The sequence below is a fragment of the Vulpes vulpes genome, chromosome 2, assembly GCF_048418805.1.
Source record: "Vulpes vulpes isolate BD-2025 chromosome 2, VulVul3, whole genome shotgun sequence".
In the NCBI taxonomy this organism is placed as follows: Eukaryota; Metazoa; Chordata; class Mammalia; order Carnivora; family Canidae; genus Vulpes; species Vulpes vulpes.
In genome coordinates, this window is record NC_132781.1 from 33,974,054 (window position 1) to 33,993,569 (window position 19,516).

A 19,516-nucleotide genomic window follows, 5' to 3' on the forward strand; every position below is an offset into this window, starting at 1 on the left:
GGATTCTTTCCACTTGTTGGCTATTACAAATGAATGGTGCTGCTATGAACATTAAAGTTTTTGTTTGAATACCTGTTTTCAAGTTCTTTTGGATATATACCTAGGAGTGGAATTGCCAGGTCATATGGTTTAGAACTGTGTTTTAAATTTTTGAGGGATTGCCCCACTGTTTTTCATAGTAGCTGCATCATTTTACATCCTCCCCAGCAATGTATATGAGAATTCCGGTTTTTCCACATTCTAATATTGGTCAAAAGCTTTTTTGAGTATCCAGGGAATCGTTTACTTGCCAAAATGAATACCCTATTTGGGCACATATGATATTCTTAGTTCTGTCTGTTCTCTCTCAAGTGTGTAGCTCTGTCTTCCCTTAAATTGTATGTCCTGCTTCAGATTGTATTTCCATTTCTTAGACATTATGTATACCCCTGCATGTATCTGGGCCAAGCATGCATCCTTGTAACCTCAAGGCACCCTTATAATTATTGTGTGCAGCTTATGCACTGAGTAGAGAAGGCCATAGTGCTTTTACTGTAGAATTCTGTATATTAGTGTAGTGTCTGGCATACAGTAGCTGCTTATTAATTGTTTAACTATGTGATTATTGGAAAAATACTATAGAACAAGGGAGATCTAAGGAAATACTTAAGTTTTTTTTCTACTGTAGCTAGAAGAAAACTTCAGAAAATTGTTGGCATCATCTGTGGCATATTTCAAAACTTGATATAATATGAATAGAAAGGCCTATGGAGCTAAAAGGCTGCAGTAATAAAATACATACAGAAACAGTTGATCCTGGACACAGGAACAGAATTGCCCCTGTGGAAATCAGCAAGGTGGAAGATTAACTTGAATTTTTTGAAAATTCTGAATTTAGAAATCACAATTAAAACAGGAGTTGTGACAGACTAGGTTACAAATCTAAGAACTATAGAAGCCAAAATAATTGGAATGAAAGTTTTTCAGATAGTGGAAGAAAATTTAACGGATACAAAGTAAGAAACAGGATTTTTAAATTAATTAATTAATTAATTAATTAATTATTGGGGTTCAGTTTGCCAACATATAGCATATAACCCAGTGCTCATCCCAGTGCTCATCCTGTCAAGTAACCCCCTCAGTGCCCATCACCCAGTCACCCCAACCCCCTGCCCACCTCCCTTTCTGCTACCCCTTGTTCGAGCAACAGGATTTAAAGAGTTCAAGGTTTGAGACAGGCCTGGGGAAGTTTTAGTCCCATGAACTCAATAATAAAAAAAAAAAAAATCTGCAAGCATCAAAAGCTTACCGTTTCCCTGACCAAAAAGCTAAAAGGTAGTCTTAAGTTTTAATTCTGAATGTCAGACAGTGAAGCGGTATCTATAGGGTTTGGGGATGGAAAGTTTTTTCCACTTTTTAGAAGATATGAGCTACAAATTGTACACTCAAAACCCTCTGAACCTAAAATCTGTTATTTTCCCTATAGATTGTTATCTTAGTAGTAATGAGAAATTTGTAACTTAATACAAAGGTAAAGAAAGACAATTTCACACAAAATTTATACTTCAATAGTAGGTTATAAAATATTGATGTTAAGTTGCCACATAATAGATACTCAATGGGTATCAGAAAATAAATCCTGGTCATTTAGTCATTTTAATGTTTCAGACTCCCTGAATTTGTTAATGTTAAATGATATTAAGAAAGATTGTAACTTTTTTCCCCCCAAAGATCTTATTTATTTATTCATGAGAGACAACAGAGAGGCAGAGAAATAGGCAGATGGAGAAGCAGGCTGCCTACAGGGAGCCTGATGTGGGACTTGATCCCAGGACACTGGGATCATGACCTGAGCCAGAGCCAGATGCTCAACTACTGAGCTACCCAGGTGCCCCACTTATAACTCTTCTTGCTGAGTGTTATTCACTGTTGAACTTGGAATTTTTGGCATTTAGGTTCACAAGAAAATATTTCAGTGACTCAAATGTAAAAAAAAAAAAAAATGGTTTCGGTCTTGTAACATATCACCTACATGATGATCATGCTTTAAATGATTGCTCCAACTAGAAAAATGAGCAATAACTGTATAATGTCTAATTTCCTAGCAGGTCTATTGGTATAGGGTAGAAAAAGACATGAATTGTGCAGCAGTAATGGAGTTGACCGCAATCACTGGGCTCCCACTTAAAAATAATTTTGGGAAGTTAGGTCATAGAATGAAGTTTCCTTGGAACCTTTACAGTTTTAATAGTAAGGAAACTGACCAGATGTTGTAGTTATCTATACCAGGAAACCAAGCCTTTGGTGTCTGCCTAGGGACATTCTAATCATCTTTTGAAGTTTTTTTTTTTTTCTCTTGAAGTTTTTAATGTTAAGTCAGCACTAGGTATTTATTATAATCTTGAACCCTCATAGTAGCCTCATTTCTAGTTCTTTGAAAAGAACGTTTGGACGTACTATTGACCTACCAACCCTATACCTGCCCCATACACACCTATCATCAGTGATGGCTTTGGTGGCATTCTTGTTTTGTACAGCTGAATCGCATGCAGAAAAGGGTGGAACCTTGGAGAGTCTGCAACATACAGGGCATAAAAATTTCCCTATATTCTCTTGCAGCTTGATCAAAATTGATGTGTGGTATTCCATGTAATTATTGGATTGTTTTTTAATAATGAGTCAAATTTAAAGTTTTTTAATTTTCCAGTCGGTAATTGACTATAAGTAGGAAAAATTCTCTTTGAGTTTCCTGATAATTTATCAAAGCTAATAGTCTTACAGTCCTTCTTGAATGTAGTACTTAATTTTGGAGCAAGTGACCAGGGTCCAGTTCTTAAGAAACAGTGATTGCCTCAAAGGCTAAGATGGAGTAGAAACCAAAGGGTCAGCAAGAGTTAAAGGCATTTTTACTTGCTTGAAATGTGTGGAGCACACAAAACAATGGCCAGTATCCTGTTGATGGAAGAACTAAAGGAATCCTGCATTCTCAGCATTTTTCTTCATTTCCTGTAGAAGACAGCAACTGCAGCTTTTATGTGACATTCTGCTGGTTTCATGGCTAATTTCAAGGGCTCCATGAAGTGGCTACTATCAGCATTTTTTGTCACTGTGATTGATATTAATGAAGGCTGAGAATGTTTAGGGACTTTAAAGGGAAATTATGCTGAGTGAAATACTTGGGATAGGAAGTTAACCAAATCTTTAGGCACTTAACTTCAAAATAACTGCATCAAGTGATGCCCAAATATCAGCAGGTCTCTCTCAAATTGTTTACTTCTTAATAGGCGTTACCACTACAGAGCTAAGTCTTTATCAAGATACCAGATTCGATTACAGAAAAGGTATCTGAAATAGGACTATATACATAGAGCACTTACAAAATAGTCTTATCTGAAACGTAGTAGCTCATACATACTTCCTTTACATTCTAACTATTCAGATGAAAGGAGGAAGGATCTGGAAAGTGTAAAGCCAAGCACTAATTGTGAAACATAAGTTCTTAGTAATGCTGTCATAAACACAAGTTTTAAGGTATTTTGATTTTCAGCTGATAAATGAGTTTCTGTTCTGAGTTTACTACTCATTCATTAGGAAGCTGTCTCCCTGACATGCTTATAAAGAAGGCTGTTTGCAGTGAATGTTCCTATTTGATCAAATGTAACAACTGCTTCTTGAAATTAGTAGGCTTAAAGCAAGACTAATATTTCTTTAATTGTATAATGTTTGTAGGCACACACAGTTGTGATTGATTGCTGAGATAGAGATTGTGCTAACAGTCTCCTTTTCAGTCCAAGAATTGGGCTTGAAAAGTAGCATGGTTTTACTTTGTTGTACTGCCCTTTTTAATAAATGTATACTATTGGGTTACATATATCCATAGTCCATCTGGTCCCTTTAACAATATTTTCTAGGAAGAAAACAAAACAAAAAAAATATTTTCTAGGTTGATCACTAATATATTCTCATAAGATGCTGACTCACCATTACTGGGTTCCTAATTCCTTGTTATATGGTTTTCCTAAGCTGTCTTTAGTACCATGTGTTTTGAACAAATTGGCACACCCTAGGTTTGACAATGTCATGGTGTCAGGGTCCCTGAGGTAGATAACTGTAAAATGACAGAAATTCATAAAACAGAGAGTACTTACGTGCTAACTCACTTTAACCTTTCATGTAGCACCTAGGCATGCTGTGCTCACCTTTGAGCAAGCATGGACACTTTCTCTTTTCTGTTTACCACACATACAATCAAATCAAGTCTAGTTTCAAAACGAAGCTTTTATTTATTTATTTTTTTATTTTTTAATTTTTTAAATTTATTTATGATAGTCACATAGTCAGAGAGAGAGAGAGAGAGAGGCAGAGACACAGGCAGAGGGAGAAGCAGGCTCCACGCACCGGGAGCCTGACGTGGGATTCGATCCCGGGTCTCCAGGATCGCGCCCTGGGCCAAAGGCAGGCGCCAAACCGCTGCGCCACCCAGGGATCCCAAAACGAAGCTTTTAAAGTGTTAAAAACTGATGAGTCTTTAACTTAGATTTCTTAATCTAGTATTTTTGAAATTGTTTTTTTCCATATTTCTTTGATTTTTCAGTATGATCTCTTTCACACTTAGGTTTTTTTTTTTTTTTTTTTTTTTTTTGATAATCACACAGAGAGAGAGGGAGAGAGAGAGGCAGAGACACAGGCAGAGGGAGAAGCAGGCTCCACGCACCGGGAGCCCAACGTGAGACTCGATCCCGGGTCTCCAGGATCGCGCCCTGGGCCAAAGGCAGGCGCCAAACCGCTGCGCCACCCAGGGATCCCCCACACTTAGATTTTTTAAATTAGGGTTTCATCATAGAGATGTGTACTCTTTCTCCAAAAGCTTTATCATATTGAGAAATTGACACAGTGGTAGTTTACCAAGCATAGAGATGGCTTCTCTTTTTTCGTGTTCTCTGAAGAAAGTGCATCTTATTATATCAGCGCATTCTTAGTCTTTTATAATGTTGGGCCTTTGCTATTTGAAAGCTTAGTGATTTCTTTTTTTTAAGATATTTATTTTTTATTAATGAGAGAGAGAGAGGCAGAGAGAGAGAAGCAGGCTCCATGCAAGGAGCCCAACGCAGGACTCGATCCCGGGTCTCCAGGATCACACCCTGGGCTGAAGGCAGGCGCCAAACCACTGAGCCACCCAGGCGTCCCAAGCTTAGTGATTTCTTTAGGGAAAAGAGGCACCCAGATTGAGGAGTTTTTCTTGGGTTCTGACTTCTGCTAGTATTGAACTTTGCAGATTTTTCCTCCAAGCCTGCTATAGCTATCTGGACTCTGAAACTTGAAAATTTTACTTTTCCCTGCTTCTCCCATTTTGTTTGAAATTCTTGTGTAACGTTACCAGCTGTCTTTCATATTTTGCTGGAGTTTAATGTTAAGTAAGTTTTTATTTTCTCCTTATTAGACTTCCAAGAAAACGTCTGAAAACCGTGCTCTTCCTTAGACTGCGGTGATGGAAATGTATATTTTGTGCTTTCTAATACAGTAGTCACATGTGACTGTTGAGTACTTGAAGTGTAACTAGTGTGACTGACGAACTGGATATTAAATATTATTTATTTAAAATTGAATAGCTGGGCAGCTTGGGTGGCGCAGTGGTTTAGCACCACCTTCAGCCCAGGGCGTGATCCTGGGGTCCCAGGATCGAGTCCCATGTCTGGCTCCCTGCATGGGGCCTGCTTCTCCCTCTGCCTGTCTCTGCCTCTCTCATGAATGAATGGATGAATGAATGAATGAATGAATATTTAAAAAAATAAAATTGAATAGCTGCATATGAACAGTGGCTGCTATCTTGGACAGTATAAGTGCAGCAAACCTCTTAGTTCTGATTGGACAGACATCTGGTGTACAACTCCTTTACGGAACAGCATAACTCTTACACTTGAATTATATCACTCTTTGGTTTGATTATCATCTTTACCTTTTGAAAGTTGTATTGTTCCTTCCTGCCCTATAGGTGAATTGCCTAATAAAAATCTATTCCTTACAATTTAATTTTTGGGACGCCTGGGTGGCTCAGTGGTCTTTGGCTCAGGGCATGATCCTGGAGTCCTGGGATCGAGTCCCACATTGGGCTCCCTGCATGGAGCCTGTGTCTCTCTCTGCCTGTGTCTCTGCCTCTCACTCTCTCTGTCTCTCATGAATAAATAAATAAAATCTCAAAAAAAAAAAAAAAAGGACTGGCTTTTATACAATTTAATTTTCAATTTCTCTCACCTTATAAGAGAGTATAATCCCTTTTTAAAAACTTTAAAAAATAAATTTGCAAGCTTTCCTATAAGACTGGGGAGAGCTATATCCCAGTCACTTAGATTTTTGATTTTTTGCAATATTTGCTTTTGTTTTAAACATTTTAAAGAAATTCAAGCTGTCATGCCATTTCATTTCTAAATAAAATGCTCCAGCATGCATCTTTAGAAAATAAAGAAATACTTCTTATAATCATGAAATTATAGCTGCTTAATACTTAACAATCCTTTAATATCTAAAAAAAAATAGTCCATATTCAAATTTCTGATTGTCCCCAAATATTATTTGGTTTGTTTAAATCCATATTCAGGCAAGATCTACATGTTGCTTTCAGTTATGTCTCTTAAGTTTCTTTTAAACATTTTTCTTTTTACAGAGTTTCAGATTTACAGAAAAGTTAAAGAATTCCCATATACATTCTTTTTTTTTTTTTTTTTTTAATTTATTCATGAGAGGCACAGAGACAGAGGCAGAGACACACACAGGCAGAGGGAGAAGCAGGCTCCTTGCAGGGAGCATGATGTGGGGCTCAGTCCCGGGACCTGGGAACCTGGATGATACCCTGAGCCACCCAGGCACCCTTCCCATATACATTTATTTTTATTCTTTTAAGATTTTATTTATTTATGAGAGAGATGGGAGGGGCGGGGCAGAGACGTAGACAGGGGAGGAAAAGCAGGTTTCCATGCAGGGAGCCTGATGCTAGACTTGATCAAGGGACTCTGGGATCACGCCCTGAGCCAAAGGCAAACGCTCAACCACTGAGCAACCCAGGCATCCCTCCCATATACATTCTTAACCAAGATTCAGCAGTTCGTCACTTTTTTTTTTTTTTAACTAGATTTATCCTCTTTGTCTCCATACATACATTTTGTACTGAACTGTTTGAAGGTAATTTGCAGGCATAATACCTCTTTATCACAAGTATACTGTGAGGTATATTTATTGAGAATAATAAAATGGTCTTACATAAGCCACTACAGTTAAAAGGGAAGAAATTGGCTGATAGAATCTTGTTATCTAATCTCAGGCCTTATTTACATTTCATAAGTAGTTTCAGTAACATCTTTTATATCAAAAGTCCAGGATCAAGAGTTGCTTTGTGTTGTTTTGTCTATGTTTTTTTTAAAGCTATAACTATATTTTAAGACTCAGATATGTTTGAAAAATGCACGTCATTTGGGGGGCTTGAGACTTGATCCCAGGACTCTGAGATCATGACCTAAGCCAGAGTCCGATGCTTATCCAACTGAGCCACCCAGGTGCCCCTCTCTTCCCTTTTGTAGTAAGAAGTATCTTGGGAAATAGTGTGAGACTATGTAAATATGTATGTAACCACATATGTAACCACACTACAGTTACCAAAGGGAGGAAATTTCATCTGTTAATTTTAGTACAGGTTGATGAATCTTTCCTGAATCAATGATTGTAATACTTGCAAAAGAGTGACTTTTTAAAAATTCCATTGGTCTTTCACCATTTTAAAGTTTGCTTTCTTTAAGGAACAGCTTTTCATTTTTTGCTACTTAAATTTTTTATTTATATTAGTGTCAACTCCTGATTTTAAAAATCTCTTTTAATCTGTAATTGTCCTGAAAAGTAATTGACAGTATACATATAGCAAAAAGAAATGCTATATCGCTCTATATAAGATGATTCTCACCTCTGTAATATTAGTTAGGCATATTGAAAAGCAAAGATGGAAGAGGCTTGGATAAATTGACCTGGAATTATGTAGGTATGTGCTGACTGGGAACCTCTGGTTTTGAAAAGGTATAGTATAGGTGTGTACCTTAAACTTTTCTGCATGTTGAAAGAAATTCTGTGCTTGCTTTACATTTTACCGTCTCTTTTTTTTTTTTTTTTTAGTCTTGAGCTCTTTAGGGCAAAGAGAATTTTTTGATGATACTGACCTTATGCCATCTGTTTGCATTAGGTTTCCCAGCTTGCTCTCTCAGCACAGGTGTTAGAGGAATATTTGCCAAGTTTGTTTGAAAGCCTTAGCAATGTTCATGGTGCACCTAAAGAAAAGAATTAAAATAAAATAAGGTTACTTAGTATGAAAATGTTATGTGGTTTTGAAGATTCTGGTCTATCTAACTTTAGTCAGTCAAATTAAAGAACAGAATTGAAAGATTTTAAGTATAATTTCCTTTTTTTTTTTTTTTTTTTTTTTTTTTAAGACATTTCAGTGTCTGAGTAAGTTAAGCACCCAGAGACCATTACTCTGTTATCAGCAGTCAAAAGATATTCACGCCCAGGGTTGCAAACAACCCGGACAGCTGAATTAAACAGATAGTAAAATACAAATACAAAAAAAGCTAATTTTGAACTGGCCTTATGTACTAATGTGTTGTGTGTTCCAATAGCATCTGTCAAGCCTTTACTATGTGTCAGAAATTGTTCTAAGAGCTTTACATTAAACCCTCACAATTCTGGGGTAGATACTGACATTTCAGATGTTTCAGAAGAGGAAACAGATAACTGATTTCCCCAGATCAGTTATGTGGCAAAACTGGGGCTAAACCCAGACATATTTTTCTTATGAAGAATCCACAGAACCAACTAAATTTGGATAGCACTTGTACTTCATAATCAAAGTTATATATTTTTATAGTAATTGTCTACTTGAATGAACAACCTGTGTTCTCTTAGATAATGCAGAATCTGAAATACCGTGTCACACTACAAAAACTGAGAATGTAGTTAGTGTTTTTTTCCCCCGGCATGTTTTTTTTTTTTTTTTTAAGATTTTATTTATATAGGAGAGAGACAGAGAGAGAGAGAACGAGAGAGAGGCAGAGACATAGGCAGGGAGAGAAGCAGGCTCCATGCAGAGAGCCTGATGTGGTACTCGTTCTGGGGACTCCAGGATCACACCCTCGGCCGGCCGAAGGCAGCGCTAAACGAAGGCGGTGCTAAACCTCTGAGCCACCCAGGGATCCCTGCCCCAGGCATGTTACTTGAAATTGGGATGTGGAGGGGAGGAAAAGGAAAAAGAAACACTTTTTTTTTTTTTTTTAAAGATTTTACTTATTTGAGAGAGAGAAAGCACGAGTAGAGAAAGCACGAGTAGGGGCAGAGGGAGAAGCGGAGCAGGGAGCCTGATGCAGGGCTCAATTCCAGGACCCCAATATCATGACCCAAGCCAGAGGCAGACTTTTAACCAACTGAACCAACCAGGCACCCATTTTTTATTATTTCTAACCTGTAACTCCAGGACTCCCCAGAGTTTTGGGCTAGCTGATTAACAGTAAATTTATTAAGCTTTTTGGACATTAAACTGGGCTTAAATGTCAAGTCCTATAGTAGTGCCACTTAAGGACCAGGACCCAAAATGTAGTGTGGAAATCAAAATAATTGCAACATTCGAGTTGTTTTTTTTTTTTCTTTCTTTTTCTCAAAAGGGAGCAGTTGATAATTCATATGGCTTCGTGTATATACCATTAGTGGGTTTTGTTTTGTTTTTTTTTAGGGAGGATGCAAATCTATACTTTCATATACATAGGCTGTCCCTAAAATGGAAAAGTATCTCTAATTGCTGGGGGGAGAAAAGAGGTATTACTGGAAACATAGGCAGGTGACTTTTCATAGTATACCTTTTGTACCATTTGAGTACTTTGCCATACATGTAATAACAATTCAAAAAAAATACATAACCCCTTTTCTTGGACCTAAGTTTATTGATTCCATATTCTTTTGAATTTTTAATCAAAAGTTAGAAGATTTTTGAAATAAAAAAAAAATTTACTAGAAATTTCCAAGTATATAGCAAAACAATATCCCCAGCTTCAGTAGTAGCAATATTTTGCCAAATGAAACTATAAAAAAATGTAGCCAGAATTTGAATATTATTGTGTATTCTCTGAAAATAGCTGCAAGTTTGAAGACTCATATGTCCTCTGAATTTATTAATGGGTTTTGCACAGCTTCTGTGGTTGGTAGCTCATATACCATCACACGTTTACAAATAACTAAGAATTTTTTATGGGTAGTTTGTGCTGTTTGAAAATAAAACCTTTTTAAAGACATTGTTGCATTAAAATTTTTTTTTATCTGTACAGATATTAGTAGACATAGTTACCTAGTATAACCCTTTTATATGATGATCTATTTTATTAAGGATGTACCTAAGCCAAATTGCTATTAATGATGGTGTCTTGTCCTGTTACTTTGTTTTGGGATGTTTCACTTTTAAATATGTTGTAGGAAAATATGGGAAGAATTGGTGAGTGTTCTGAGCACTTTCACTGAAAAGTATCACTAGTAAGGAAAAAATTCTCACTGACCTTACTTGAAGTCATCAAATGTAACTTTCTGTTAACTGATAGGAATATATGTCTCTTAAAGTTCTGTCACTTATCCTAACAACTGGGAGACGCTTTTTATTTAGGAAGGAGCAATCTCCTGGATAGTAGTGTAAATGGGCATCACTTCAGTATGCTTTTTAAAATGTTTAAGCAGGGGATCCCTGGGTGGCGCAGTGGTTTGGGCCTGCCTTTGGCCCAGGGCGCGATCCTGGAGACCCGGAATCGAATCCCACGTCAGGCTCCCGGTGCATGGAGCCTGCTTCTCCCTCTGCCTGTGTCTCTGCCTTTCTCTTTCTCTCTCTCTCTCTCTGTGACTATCATAAATAAATAAATTAAAAAAAATAATAAAATGTTTAAGCATAAAAAAAAATAAAATGTTTAAGCATGTGGAATTGGTGAGAGCTTGACACTTGCCTCTTGTTTAATTTTGTTTTGTAAATAGAATATGTATGTCTATTTCACGTAGAGTATTTTGAATAGCACTAGTACATTCATGGTAGAGAAGATCAAAAATATACATGCATAGCTTTCTTGGTAGAATGTGTAATGAAGAATGAGAAAAGAATGTATGATTATGTAGATTGCAAAGAGCACAAGAACCCCATCCATTTGTAACCAAATCTGGTTTTTTCTGCAAATAAAATAGCCCTGAGGCCGAAGGTCCGTGCTGTTGACAGCTTGCTTTTCTGATTGCATTTATTTGAAGGGACTTTAACTATTTTCTTCGTCTACTATCTTTCCCAATAGTTTTCTTTTCTTATCGTTGTCTTGCACCTGCCTCTGAGGAATAATTTGGGATTCAGTTAGTTGCTATTTGACTAACACTATTAAATTTTTACTCTTTCTCAACATTGTAGAATTTAAGCTGTGAGAATTGAAATTCAGAATTGTCTTATGTGCATGTTTGGTGTAGTGACTTAGAAACATAGAATTCTTTTTTTTTTTTTTAACAGAATAGTTAAGATAATGTGTTGCTTTTACACATAGAGTTCTAGGGAGTCATTGGAATTTTTTCTCCACAATTATTAGAAGGGTAGCTATGGATTAAATTTACAAAAGTTTGAGGACCATCCACTCAGAAAAATAGATGTGTATAATAAACCTCTGACACTGGGGATCCCTGGGTGGCTCAGCGGTTTAGCGCCTGCCTTTGGCCCAGGACGCGATCCTGGAGTCTGCCTCTCTCTCTCTCTCTCTCTCTCTCTCATAAATAAATAAATAAATAAATAAATAAATAAATAAATAAACCTCTGAAACTAGATGGACAATTTGGTTCATTAAGGTCCCCAGAAGCCCACCCACAGACCCTTTATATGCAGTTGGAGAACTCTTTTGTTTATCTTCATTAGTTCATAGGAATAAATGAAAATTAACTTTTAAAGGTTTTTTTTTTTTTAATGGAGACTCTATTTATTTATTCACAAGAGACACTGACATAGGCAGAGGGAGAAGCAGGCTCCAGGCAGGGAGCCTGACATGGGACTCGATCTTGGGTCTCCAGGGTCAGGCCCTGGGCTGAAGGCGGCGTTAAACCACTGAGCCACCTGGGCTGCCCTAATTCTTAAAGTTTTATTGTAACCAAATTTATTATAAATGATCTCCCAGCTTGTATACTTGCTTTGCATTGCAGCATATACTTGAGTTTGTAAAGCTAGTTAATCTATTTTATTACCATGTTTGTATTAATAAACAGTTGCTTGACTCCTTGCCCTGGTATTCAGTAACTAAGTTACTGTAACTACACATAACTGGTTGTGCTTGCAGTCATTGAGGTATAAGAGGAAAATTAAAGTGCGGTCTTTTTATGTTGTATTTTATTCAGATCCTGGCCTGATTATAATTAAGTCCTATTAGCAGAATTTGACAGAAAGAATTTAGATAAAATACAATGAACTTTGCAGAGCCAGTCCATAAGAGAGTAGTGAATGGTGGTTTCTGGGGAAGGAATTTGGATATCTAGGGGACTTGGGCAGAAGGAAGACTTATTTTTTTTTATTGTTGTGTTTTTCCTGTGCTTTTTCATTTTTGTTTGTGTTTTGTTCCATGTGGACTTATAATCCATTAGAGAAAAGAAAAATATTGGCCAAGGCTAATAAAACCTTCAAGTAACTTTTTAGTGGGACTGTTAGTAGCTGTTACACTACATTTAGTCACCCAGAATATTGATGACCCAAAAGAGACCTTCTTTTAGCAAGTGCCTTTTGATCTTACACACTTAACTGGTTTTCAAGGATCTACTATCTTTAGATCCTCTGTATTTCTTTAGTAAACACTTCAATATCTTCTGAGTATACAAAGCAAATCTGATTCCATTATTTTCCTTGTTAAAACCCTTAAGTAGCTTCCTTTTGCTTATTGAAGACATTCAGGATTCTTATGGGATACATTTAGCTCATCATTCTGGCCCTTGATTGTCTTTAAAACCTTAATTCTTTACTCTGCAAGCCTTTCATAGTCTGTAACTTCCCGTGTTACAGAAGTACTTGCATTTCCCTGAGCAGACTACCCTTTCACATCTCTGGGCCCTAGTATTTGTTCTTCCTTCTGTTGAGTATTCTCCTGCCCTTGAACACATTCCCTTAGCTGTGGGCCTTTTTTTTGACAAGCTCCCTCTTACATTTCTTTGTTTTGGCTTTTTTTTTTTTTTTTTCCAAAGCATTGCTAATTGTTACTTGTCTGTCTGCTTTTGTTAGTGTGAATTCCTTTAGATAAGAACTCTGAAATTTTAAATATCTTTTTATGGTGAACTTAATTTTCAGATTCCTACAGTCCAGTGCATGTGAACAAGTGACTGCTAAATATTAAAGGGGGTAAGGGAGGACAGATCTTAAACAAAGAAACATTGATGACCTCAAATCCCCTGATCACAAAGACGAGCTCTTAGGTGTAGCACTTTCCTTTGCTCTTTTATGTATTTGTTCCATCTCTTAGTTTTAACTCTGGAGTTATACATCTCTAATTAGAACTACAAGGTTATAACAAAATAATTGAATGCCATATTTGTTAGGAGAACAAACAGTCCATCATTTGGCTATCCAAGTGCCTTATTTGAATGGATGTATTGGAGTTGGTACTGTTGACGTTAAAGCATTAATGGTTAAATGAAGATTTGTAATGATGACAATACACGAATATATCAAGTCTTTCTGATTCACTTTGTAACATGATTTATTATGTTCTTGTTTTTTCCCCCAGCTCCAGAACCTGGGTATAAACCCAGCAAACATTGGCTTCAGTACCTTAACTATGGAGTCAGACAAATTCATCTGCATTAGAGAGAAAGTAGGAGAGCAGGCCCAGGTGGTAATCATTGATATGAATGACCCAAGTAATCCAATTCGAAGACCAATTTCAGCAGACAGCGCCATCATGAATCCAGCTAGCAAAGTAATTGCATTGAAAGGTATAAAAGATTGTGGGGATTTGTTTCTTTCTTTTTATCTTCCTATGCATAATTTATTCAAATACAGTTGATTAGTATTTACTTTTCTTAGTATATTGATTAAATTTGGTTAAGTCTGCAAAGTTAAAGCTATTACTAAATTTGATCTTAACTACTTTCATGACTTGGCATGTTTCTGTGAAATGTTTTATTTTCTACTCAGCAAAGACTATTTGGAAAAAATTTAAGTTTTAGATTGAATGAATTTAAATTTTATACCTCCAGTGTGATAAGATCATGCTAGAAATATAACTCCATATGCAGAAGATAAGAAATTAGGGATTCATATTCTGGAATAAAATGCTTTAATAGCACTGAAACATTGCAGAATTTTGTTATGAAGATAAACTTAACCATTTATGCTGTTCCTTTTTTATACTTCAGGTGTGTGTTTCTGTTAGATTACCAAGTTCTACAAATGTCTTGAATTGGGTGCTTGGCTGGCTCAGGCAGTAGAGCATGAGAGCATGACTCTGGATTTCAGGGTCATGAGTTCAATCCCCACGTTGTTGGGTGTGGAGCCTACTTGCAAAAAAAGATGTATTAAATTAACACTGATTGTTAGAAGTGTGTATATACATGGATGGATATTAAAGCTTTGGAATCAAGGGTGTTAGACTTTATTCAGACTGACTTTTTGGTTCTCACAGTAGGGAATGCATAACCTACCAGTCTAAGCAGTTCAATGAAACTCCTACTGTCTGGGAGCCTATTTTAATATTTTTCCTTTGAAGTATACAGTGAGGATATAATTGATCCTTTAAAACAAAAGTTTGTGAGAAGACTAAATGATAAGCTGGCTGACTGTAAAAGAGGCATTTAATTGTCTATGTTTTGCTTTGTTGTTTCTTTTCTTGGTAGTAAGAGGAGTTCAGATTCCTAGTAATTTCTTCATAGATTTGTGGATGAGTAGTCAAAGGCGCTGAGGGTTTTAAACAGATTTTTTTCTTCAAATGATTTAAACTTTGTGTTTAGTAGTGATACTGGTTGGATATTAAATGCAGGGTTGGAGGCAAGCATATTCAAATAACTGTGTCACCTTTACATATCCAAGATAGAGTTGTTGATCTCATCTTAAGGAAAGATGGTCCAGCTTTCACCTAGGACCACATGTTTTATGGCAGCAAGCTTCTTGCTTCTATTAAACAATACATATATTATACTTGAAAGTATTAGCTCCCTTCAGCCTCCTTAAAGAATTTAAATTCAACTGCTTAGCAGCTCTTACACCTCTCTATTAAAAGGCCATCGTTTTAATTTTCTTACAGTTCTTTTCTATTTTTAATGTTATTGTTATCTTATCACATTTCTTAATGCTTTCTTATGTGTGCAGATGGTGAGTTATCTCAAATTAGATTGTATCAGTTATTGTCCTGTTATATAAAAAGAATAAATTGAAAAGATTTTCAGAGCATTGTAATAATAGCATTCTAGATTTACGCCTATATGTCTATATTAGAGTTAAGCTGTCATCCTGCCCTTGCCCTCCTCTCCAAATCACCCTACATACGTATACTCCAACCCTTTTTGTGTGAAAATAAATAAAAGCCTATTAACTAGAGGCTGGGAAAGGCAGCAAAGGAGAAATTAAGACATTCCCAAATACTGCTTCCCTCTGAAGACAATTGTAAACCCTTTGCTTCTTTTTATAAACAGGACTATAACTCTAACAATTGTTCAAGTCTGGTTGTGGTTTACATATTGTGTGGGATGGGAATAGCATTCTTTGTTTTATGGAAGAAATATTTTACACATATGGTAAGAAGGGTAATGGTGCAAAGCTGTTTGTTTTGTGTCCCATCCTGCCCCCACCCCCACCCCTGCCCACTATCTTTATAAGTTTTGTTTTTCAAGAGCCAGATTCTCTGTGGCTCAGGAATAGAGTTTTTCTTAGTGTCGAAGGACTAATCTGTATTAGTCAGTCTAGTGATAGCTGTGGGCTTTGACCTCTATTAATATAGACCAAATCACTTTTCAGACTGATGATTTTCAAATTACAAGTATAAGCCTTTGCATCTGACTTGGTAAACTCTTAACACTCAAGGCAAATTTCATCCTTCTTTTACTGTTTGCTGTCTTATTTGGATGAAGCCCAAACTTTGTTCATATCTCTAGTATATTAACAGCATCTGAAACTGTTCTCCTTTGTCTCCTTTTTTCCCCAGCACCCCTACCTTTCCCTTTGTATCTTAAACCAGTGAAATGTAGCATGCATTTCTTCTCTTATGTGCTTAATACAGGCAGAGTTGAAGTAGATCCTCCTCCAAAAAGGCAGTTTCCACAAGATTTGGTGGATGGGGAATGACTGCCTTTTAAAAAGTAGATGTTTCCACATGTGCTTGTATCAGATTTGTTTTGTTCTGTATACCTACAACTAATTTAGTTCGTGCATAAAGTAAACATTCTAATTATAAGCATGAAGGCTACAACCTTGTTTTCCATCACTATTAAGTCTTTAGATTCATTTTTAGTTGGGATTTAGAATTCTATAGAAATGATACTATTTAAAATGTCTTTAGTAGAGGTATTACAGTTTTTGCTTCAGCTGTAGATATAGATTTTTGGTTTAGTCTCAGCTATCTCTTCAAAGGTTGCTGCTCTATCAGTATGACTTCTGTAGTTGGTTATTAGTCTCCTGATAGAACCATTTTGTTTTAAGTTACAGATCTTGTTACAGAGATAGTCTAGCTAGATAAAAATTTATCCTGAACTTTGCTTTCTTTATGATTCATAATTCTCAATTTTGTTTTTAGCTGGGAAAACTCTTCAGATATTTAATATTGAAATGAAAAGTAAAATGAAGGCCCATACCATGACTGATGATGTCACCTTCTGGAAATGGATCTCTTTGAATACGGTTGCTCTTGTTACGGATAATGCAGTTTATCACTGGAGTATGGAAGGAGAGTCTCAGCCAGTGAAAATGTTTGATCGCCATTCTAGCCTCGCAGGGTGCCAGATTATCAACTATCGTACAGATGCAAAGCAAAAGTGGTTACTTCTGACTGGCATATCTGCACAGGTAATGTTTTTTTTATAGTTTTTCTTTTTTAAGAAATAAAGATTGTTAGCTTAATGGCTTTATACTGACATACATTCTCAAAGTACTCTTACCAAGTGAGATTTTTTTTCAAGATAGTGTAAAGAGATGGTTGTATTTGAGGCACACTTTAAATATTCATATTAAGCTTTAATAAGATAATGTTGGGGCCAAATTTTAAATTAAGAGGTATTAAATCTAGGGATGCCTGAGTGGCTCAGTGGTTGAGCGTCTGCCTCTGGCTCCAGGCGTGATCTCGGGATCTGGGATCAAGTCCCATATCAGGCTTCTTGCACGGAGCCTGCTTCTCCCTCTGCCTATGTCTCTGCCTCTCTCTCTCTCTGTGTCTCATGAATAAATAAAGTATTTTAAAAAGTTTAAAAAAAAAGGTATTAAATCTATATTGAGAGACTAAATTTACAAAGAATTCTAAATTCTGCCAAAGGTGATATGAAGCATTTTAATTATTTTACTGGTTAATGAATCTGGGAGTTATTAATTCTTTGGGTCCCCAAAATTTATTCTCTTTGATCCTTTGTAGCAAAATCGTGTGGTGGGAGCTATGCAGTTATATTCTGTAGATAGGAAAGTGTCTCAGCCCATTGAAGGACATGCGGCTAGCTTTGCCCAGTTTAAGATGGAAGGAAATGCAGAAGAATCAACGTTATTTTGTTTTGCAGTACGGGGTCAAGCTGGAGGGAAGGTAAGTCTTGGCTTTGGAAATTATTATGTACTGAGAACTTGTCTTTGTTTCTTTACTAATTAGTCCTCTGATTTAAAAATAGTCTTCTCCTTTCATTGTTAATTTGTTTTTAATATTCAGATTTGTGGTGACTTAGTTTGTTTAAATTTTGCTTCTAGTGCTACTTACCTAAAATAAATAATGTTTTCTTATGATATGTGTTTAAAATGAATAATGTTCTTTAACAACTTTTTTACATCAGCTGTTTATGATAACACTTTATTTTGATTGCCTTTACCAAAGGCCTTAATCTGATGGTTTTCAACTTTACTGTGTATGAGAATCATTAGGGTTGCTATAGTGTACATTTGTTTGCCTTATATCTAGAGAGTCTGACTCAGTAAGTGGAGCCCATAATATATTTTAAATGCTCCAGGTGACTAGATTGATGTGGATCACAATTTGAATAATATGGTCTTAAGTCAGCTTCTCAACCCTGACTGTACATTGGAATCACCTGGACAAATTGAAGTACTTTATATGTTGGGGTTCTTAATTACAATAGAAGCAAGGCCTGGTTTATTAGAATATAAAAAGTTTAGCAAAAAGATAATAGGTCGTTTATAATTAGCTAGGAAGGTTAAAGACTAAGGTTGGATAAAAAATGAAGAGGAATAAAGGAGAATGGGCAGCAGCCACGTTCCCAGCAAAAGACCTGACACAGAACTCTGAGGATTCAGGTGCTACTTATGATTGTATTGCTGGATGCCAGTTAGTACTGCTGGCCTGGAAACTCCGTTTAGCTGCTGTTGTAGCTATCAGAGTATAATCTCTGAAGTCTTCCATAACTAGTTAAAAAAATTAACAAAACTGATGAATCACTAGCCTCTACCTCTGAAATTAATAATACATTCATTAAATGTTAATTAATTGAATTTAAATTTTTAAAAAATATGTTTATTCAAACTGAAGGTTGCTAGGGAGAATGGGGGATTGGGGTAACTGGGTGATGGACGTTAAAATGGGCACGGGGGGTAATGAACACTGGGTGTTCTAAGACTGATGGATGAATCATTGAATTCTACCTCTGAAACTAATACACTATATGTTAATTAATTGAATATAGATCTAAATATATATAAAATAAAGATTTAAATATAGATTTATAAAAAATAAGCTCAGAAAAAAAAGAGTTAAGATAGAGATTGCTTGAAACCTATAGCTTCTTAGCAGAGAGAGAACATATGCACAGAAAGTTACAATTCTGCCAGAAATTTCAAAATAAGAATTCCTGAACTGAGGAATGAGCCATTCAACCTTTCAATTTGATAAAGATAGAAAGCATTGGTATTTAGTCTACGGTCATGCCACCTTGAACGTGCCTGATTTCCTCTGATGCTGGAAGCTTAGCAGGGTCAGGCCTGCTTAGTACTTGGATGGGAGAAAACATTGATATTTTGGTCTGAATTTAACAAAAAGACACATAAGTTTTAGAAATCAGATCTTATCCTTAAGACCTAAAGCTGAGGGACGCCTGGGTGACTCAGTGGTTGAGTATATGTCTTCAGCTCAGGGCGTGATCCTGGGGTCCCAGGATCGAGTCCCACATTGGGCTCACCAGGGGGAACCTGCTTCTATCTCTGCTCTGTCTCTCATAAATAAAATCTTTTTTAAAAAATCCTAAAGGTGACATACCTTTTGAAAAATCTTACTGAGAAAAAACTTTTAATATCATTTTTATAGCATCTGAAGACCTGTTTCTAGGTTCTTGAGCCTAT

At 36.3% G+C, this 19,516-nt stretch overlaps 1 protein-coding gene across 2 annotated transcripts in view; it reads left to right on the forward strand.

Moving 5' to 3' along the window:
* The window catches only part of CLTC (clathrin heavy chain), a 67,139-nt gene that overhangs the window by 11,285 nt on the left and 36,338 nt on the right, over positions 1–19,516 (forward strand). For both annotated transcript variants that reach the window (XM_072747621.1, XM_072747620.1), the window contains exons 2-4: positions 13,770–13,977; positions 16,770–17,038; positions 17,598–17,759. In XM_072747621.1, coding sequence (XP_072603722.1) covers positions 13,770–13,977; positions 16,770–17,038; positions 17,598–17,759 — 639 coding nt within the window. The remainder of the gene's footprint in view (positions 1–13,769; positions 13,978–16,769; positions 17,039–17,597; positions 17,760–19,516) is intronic.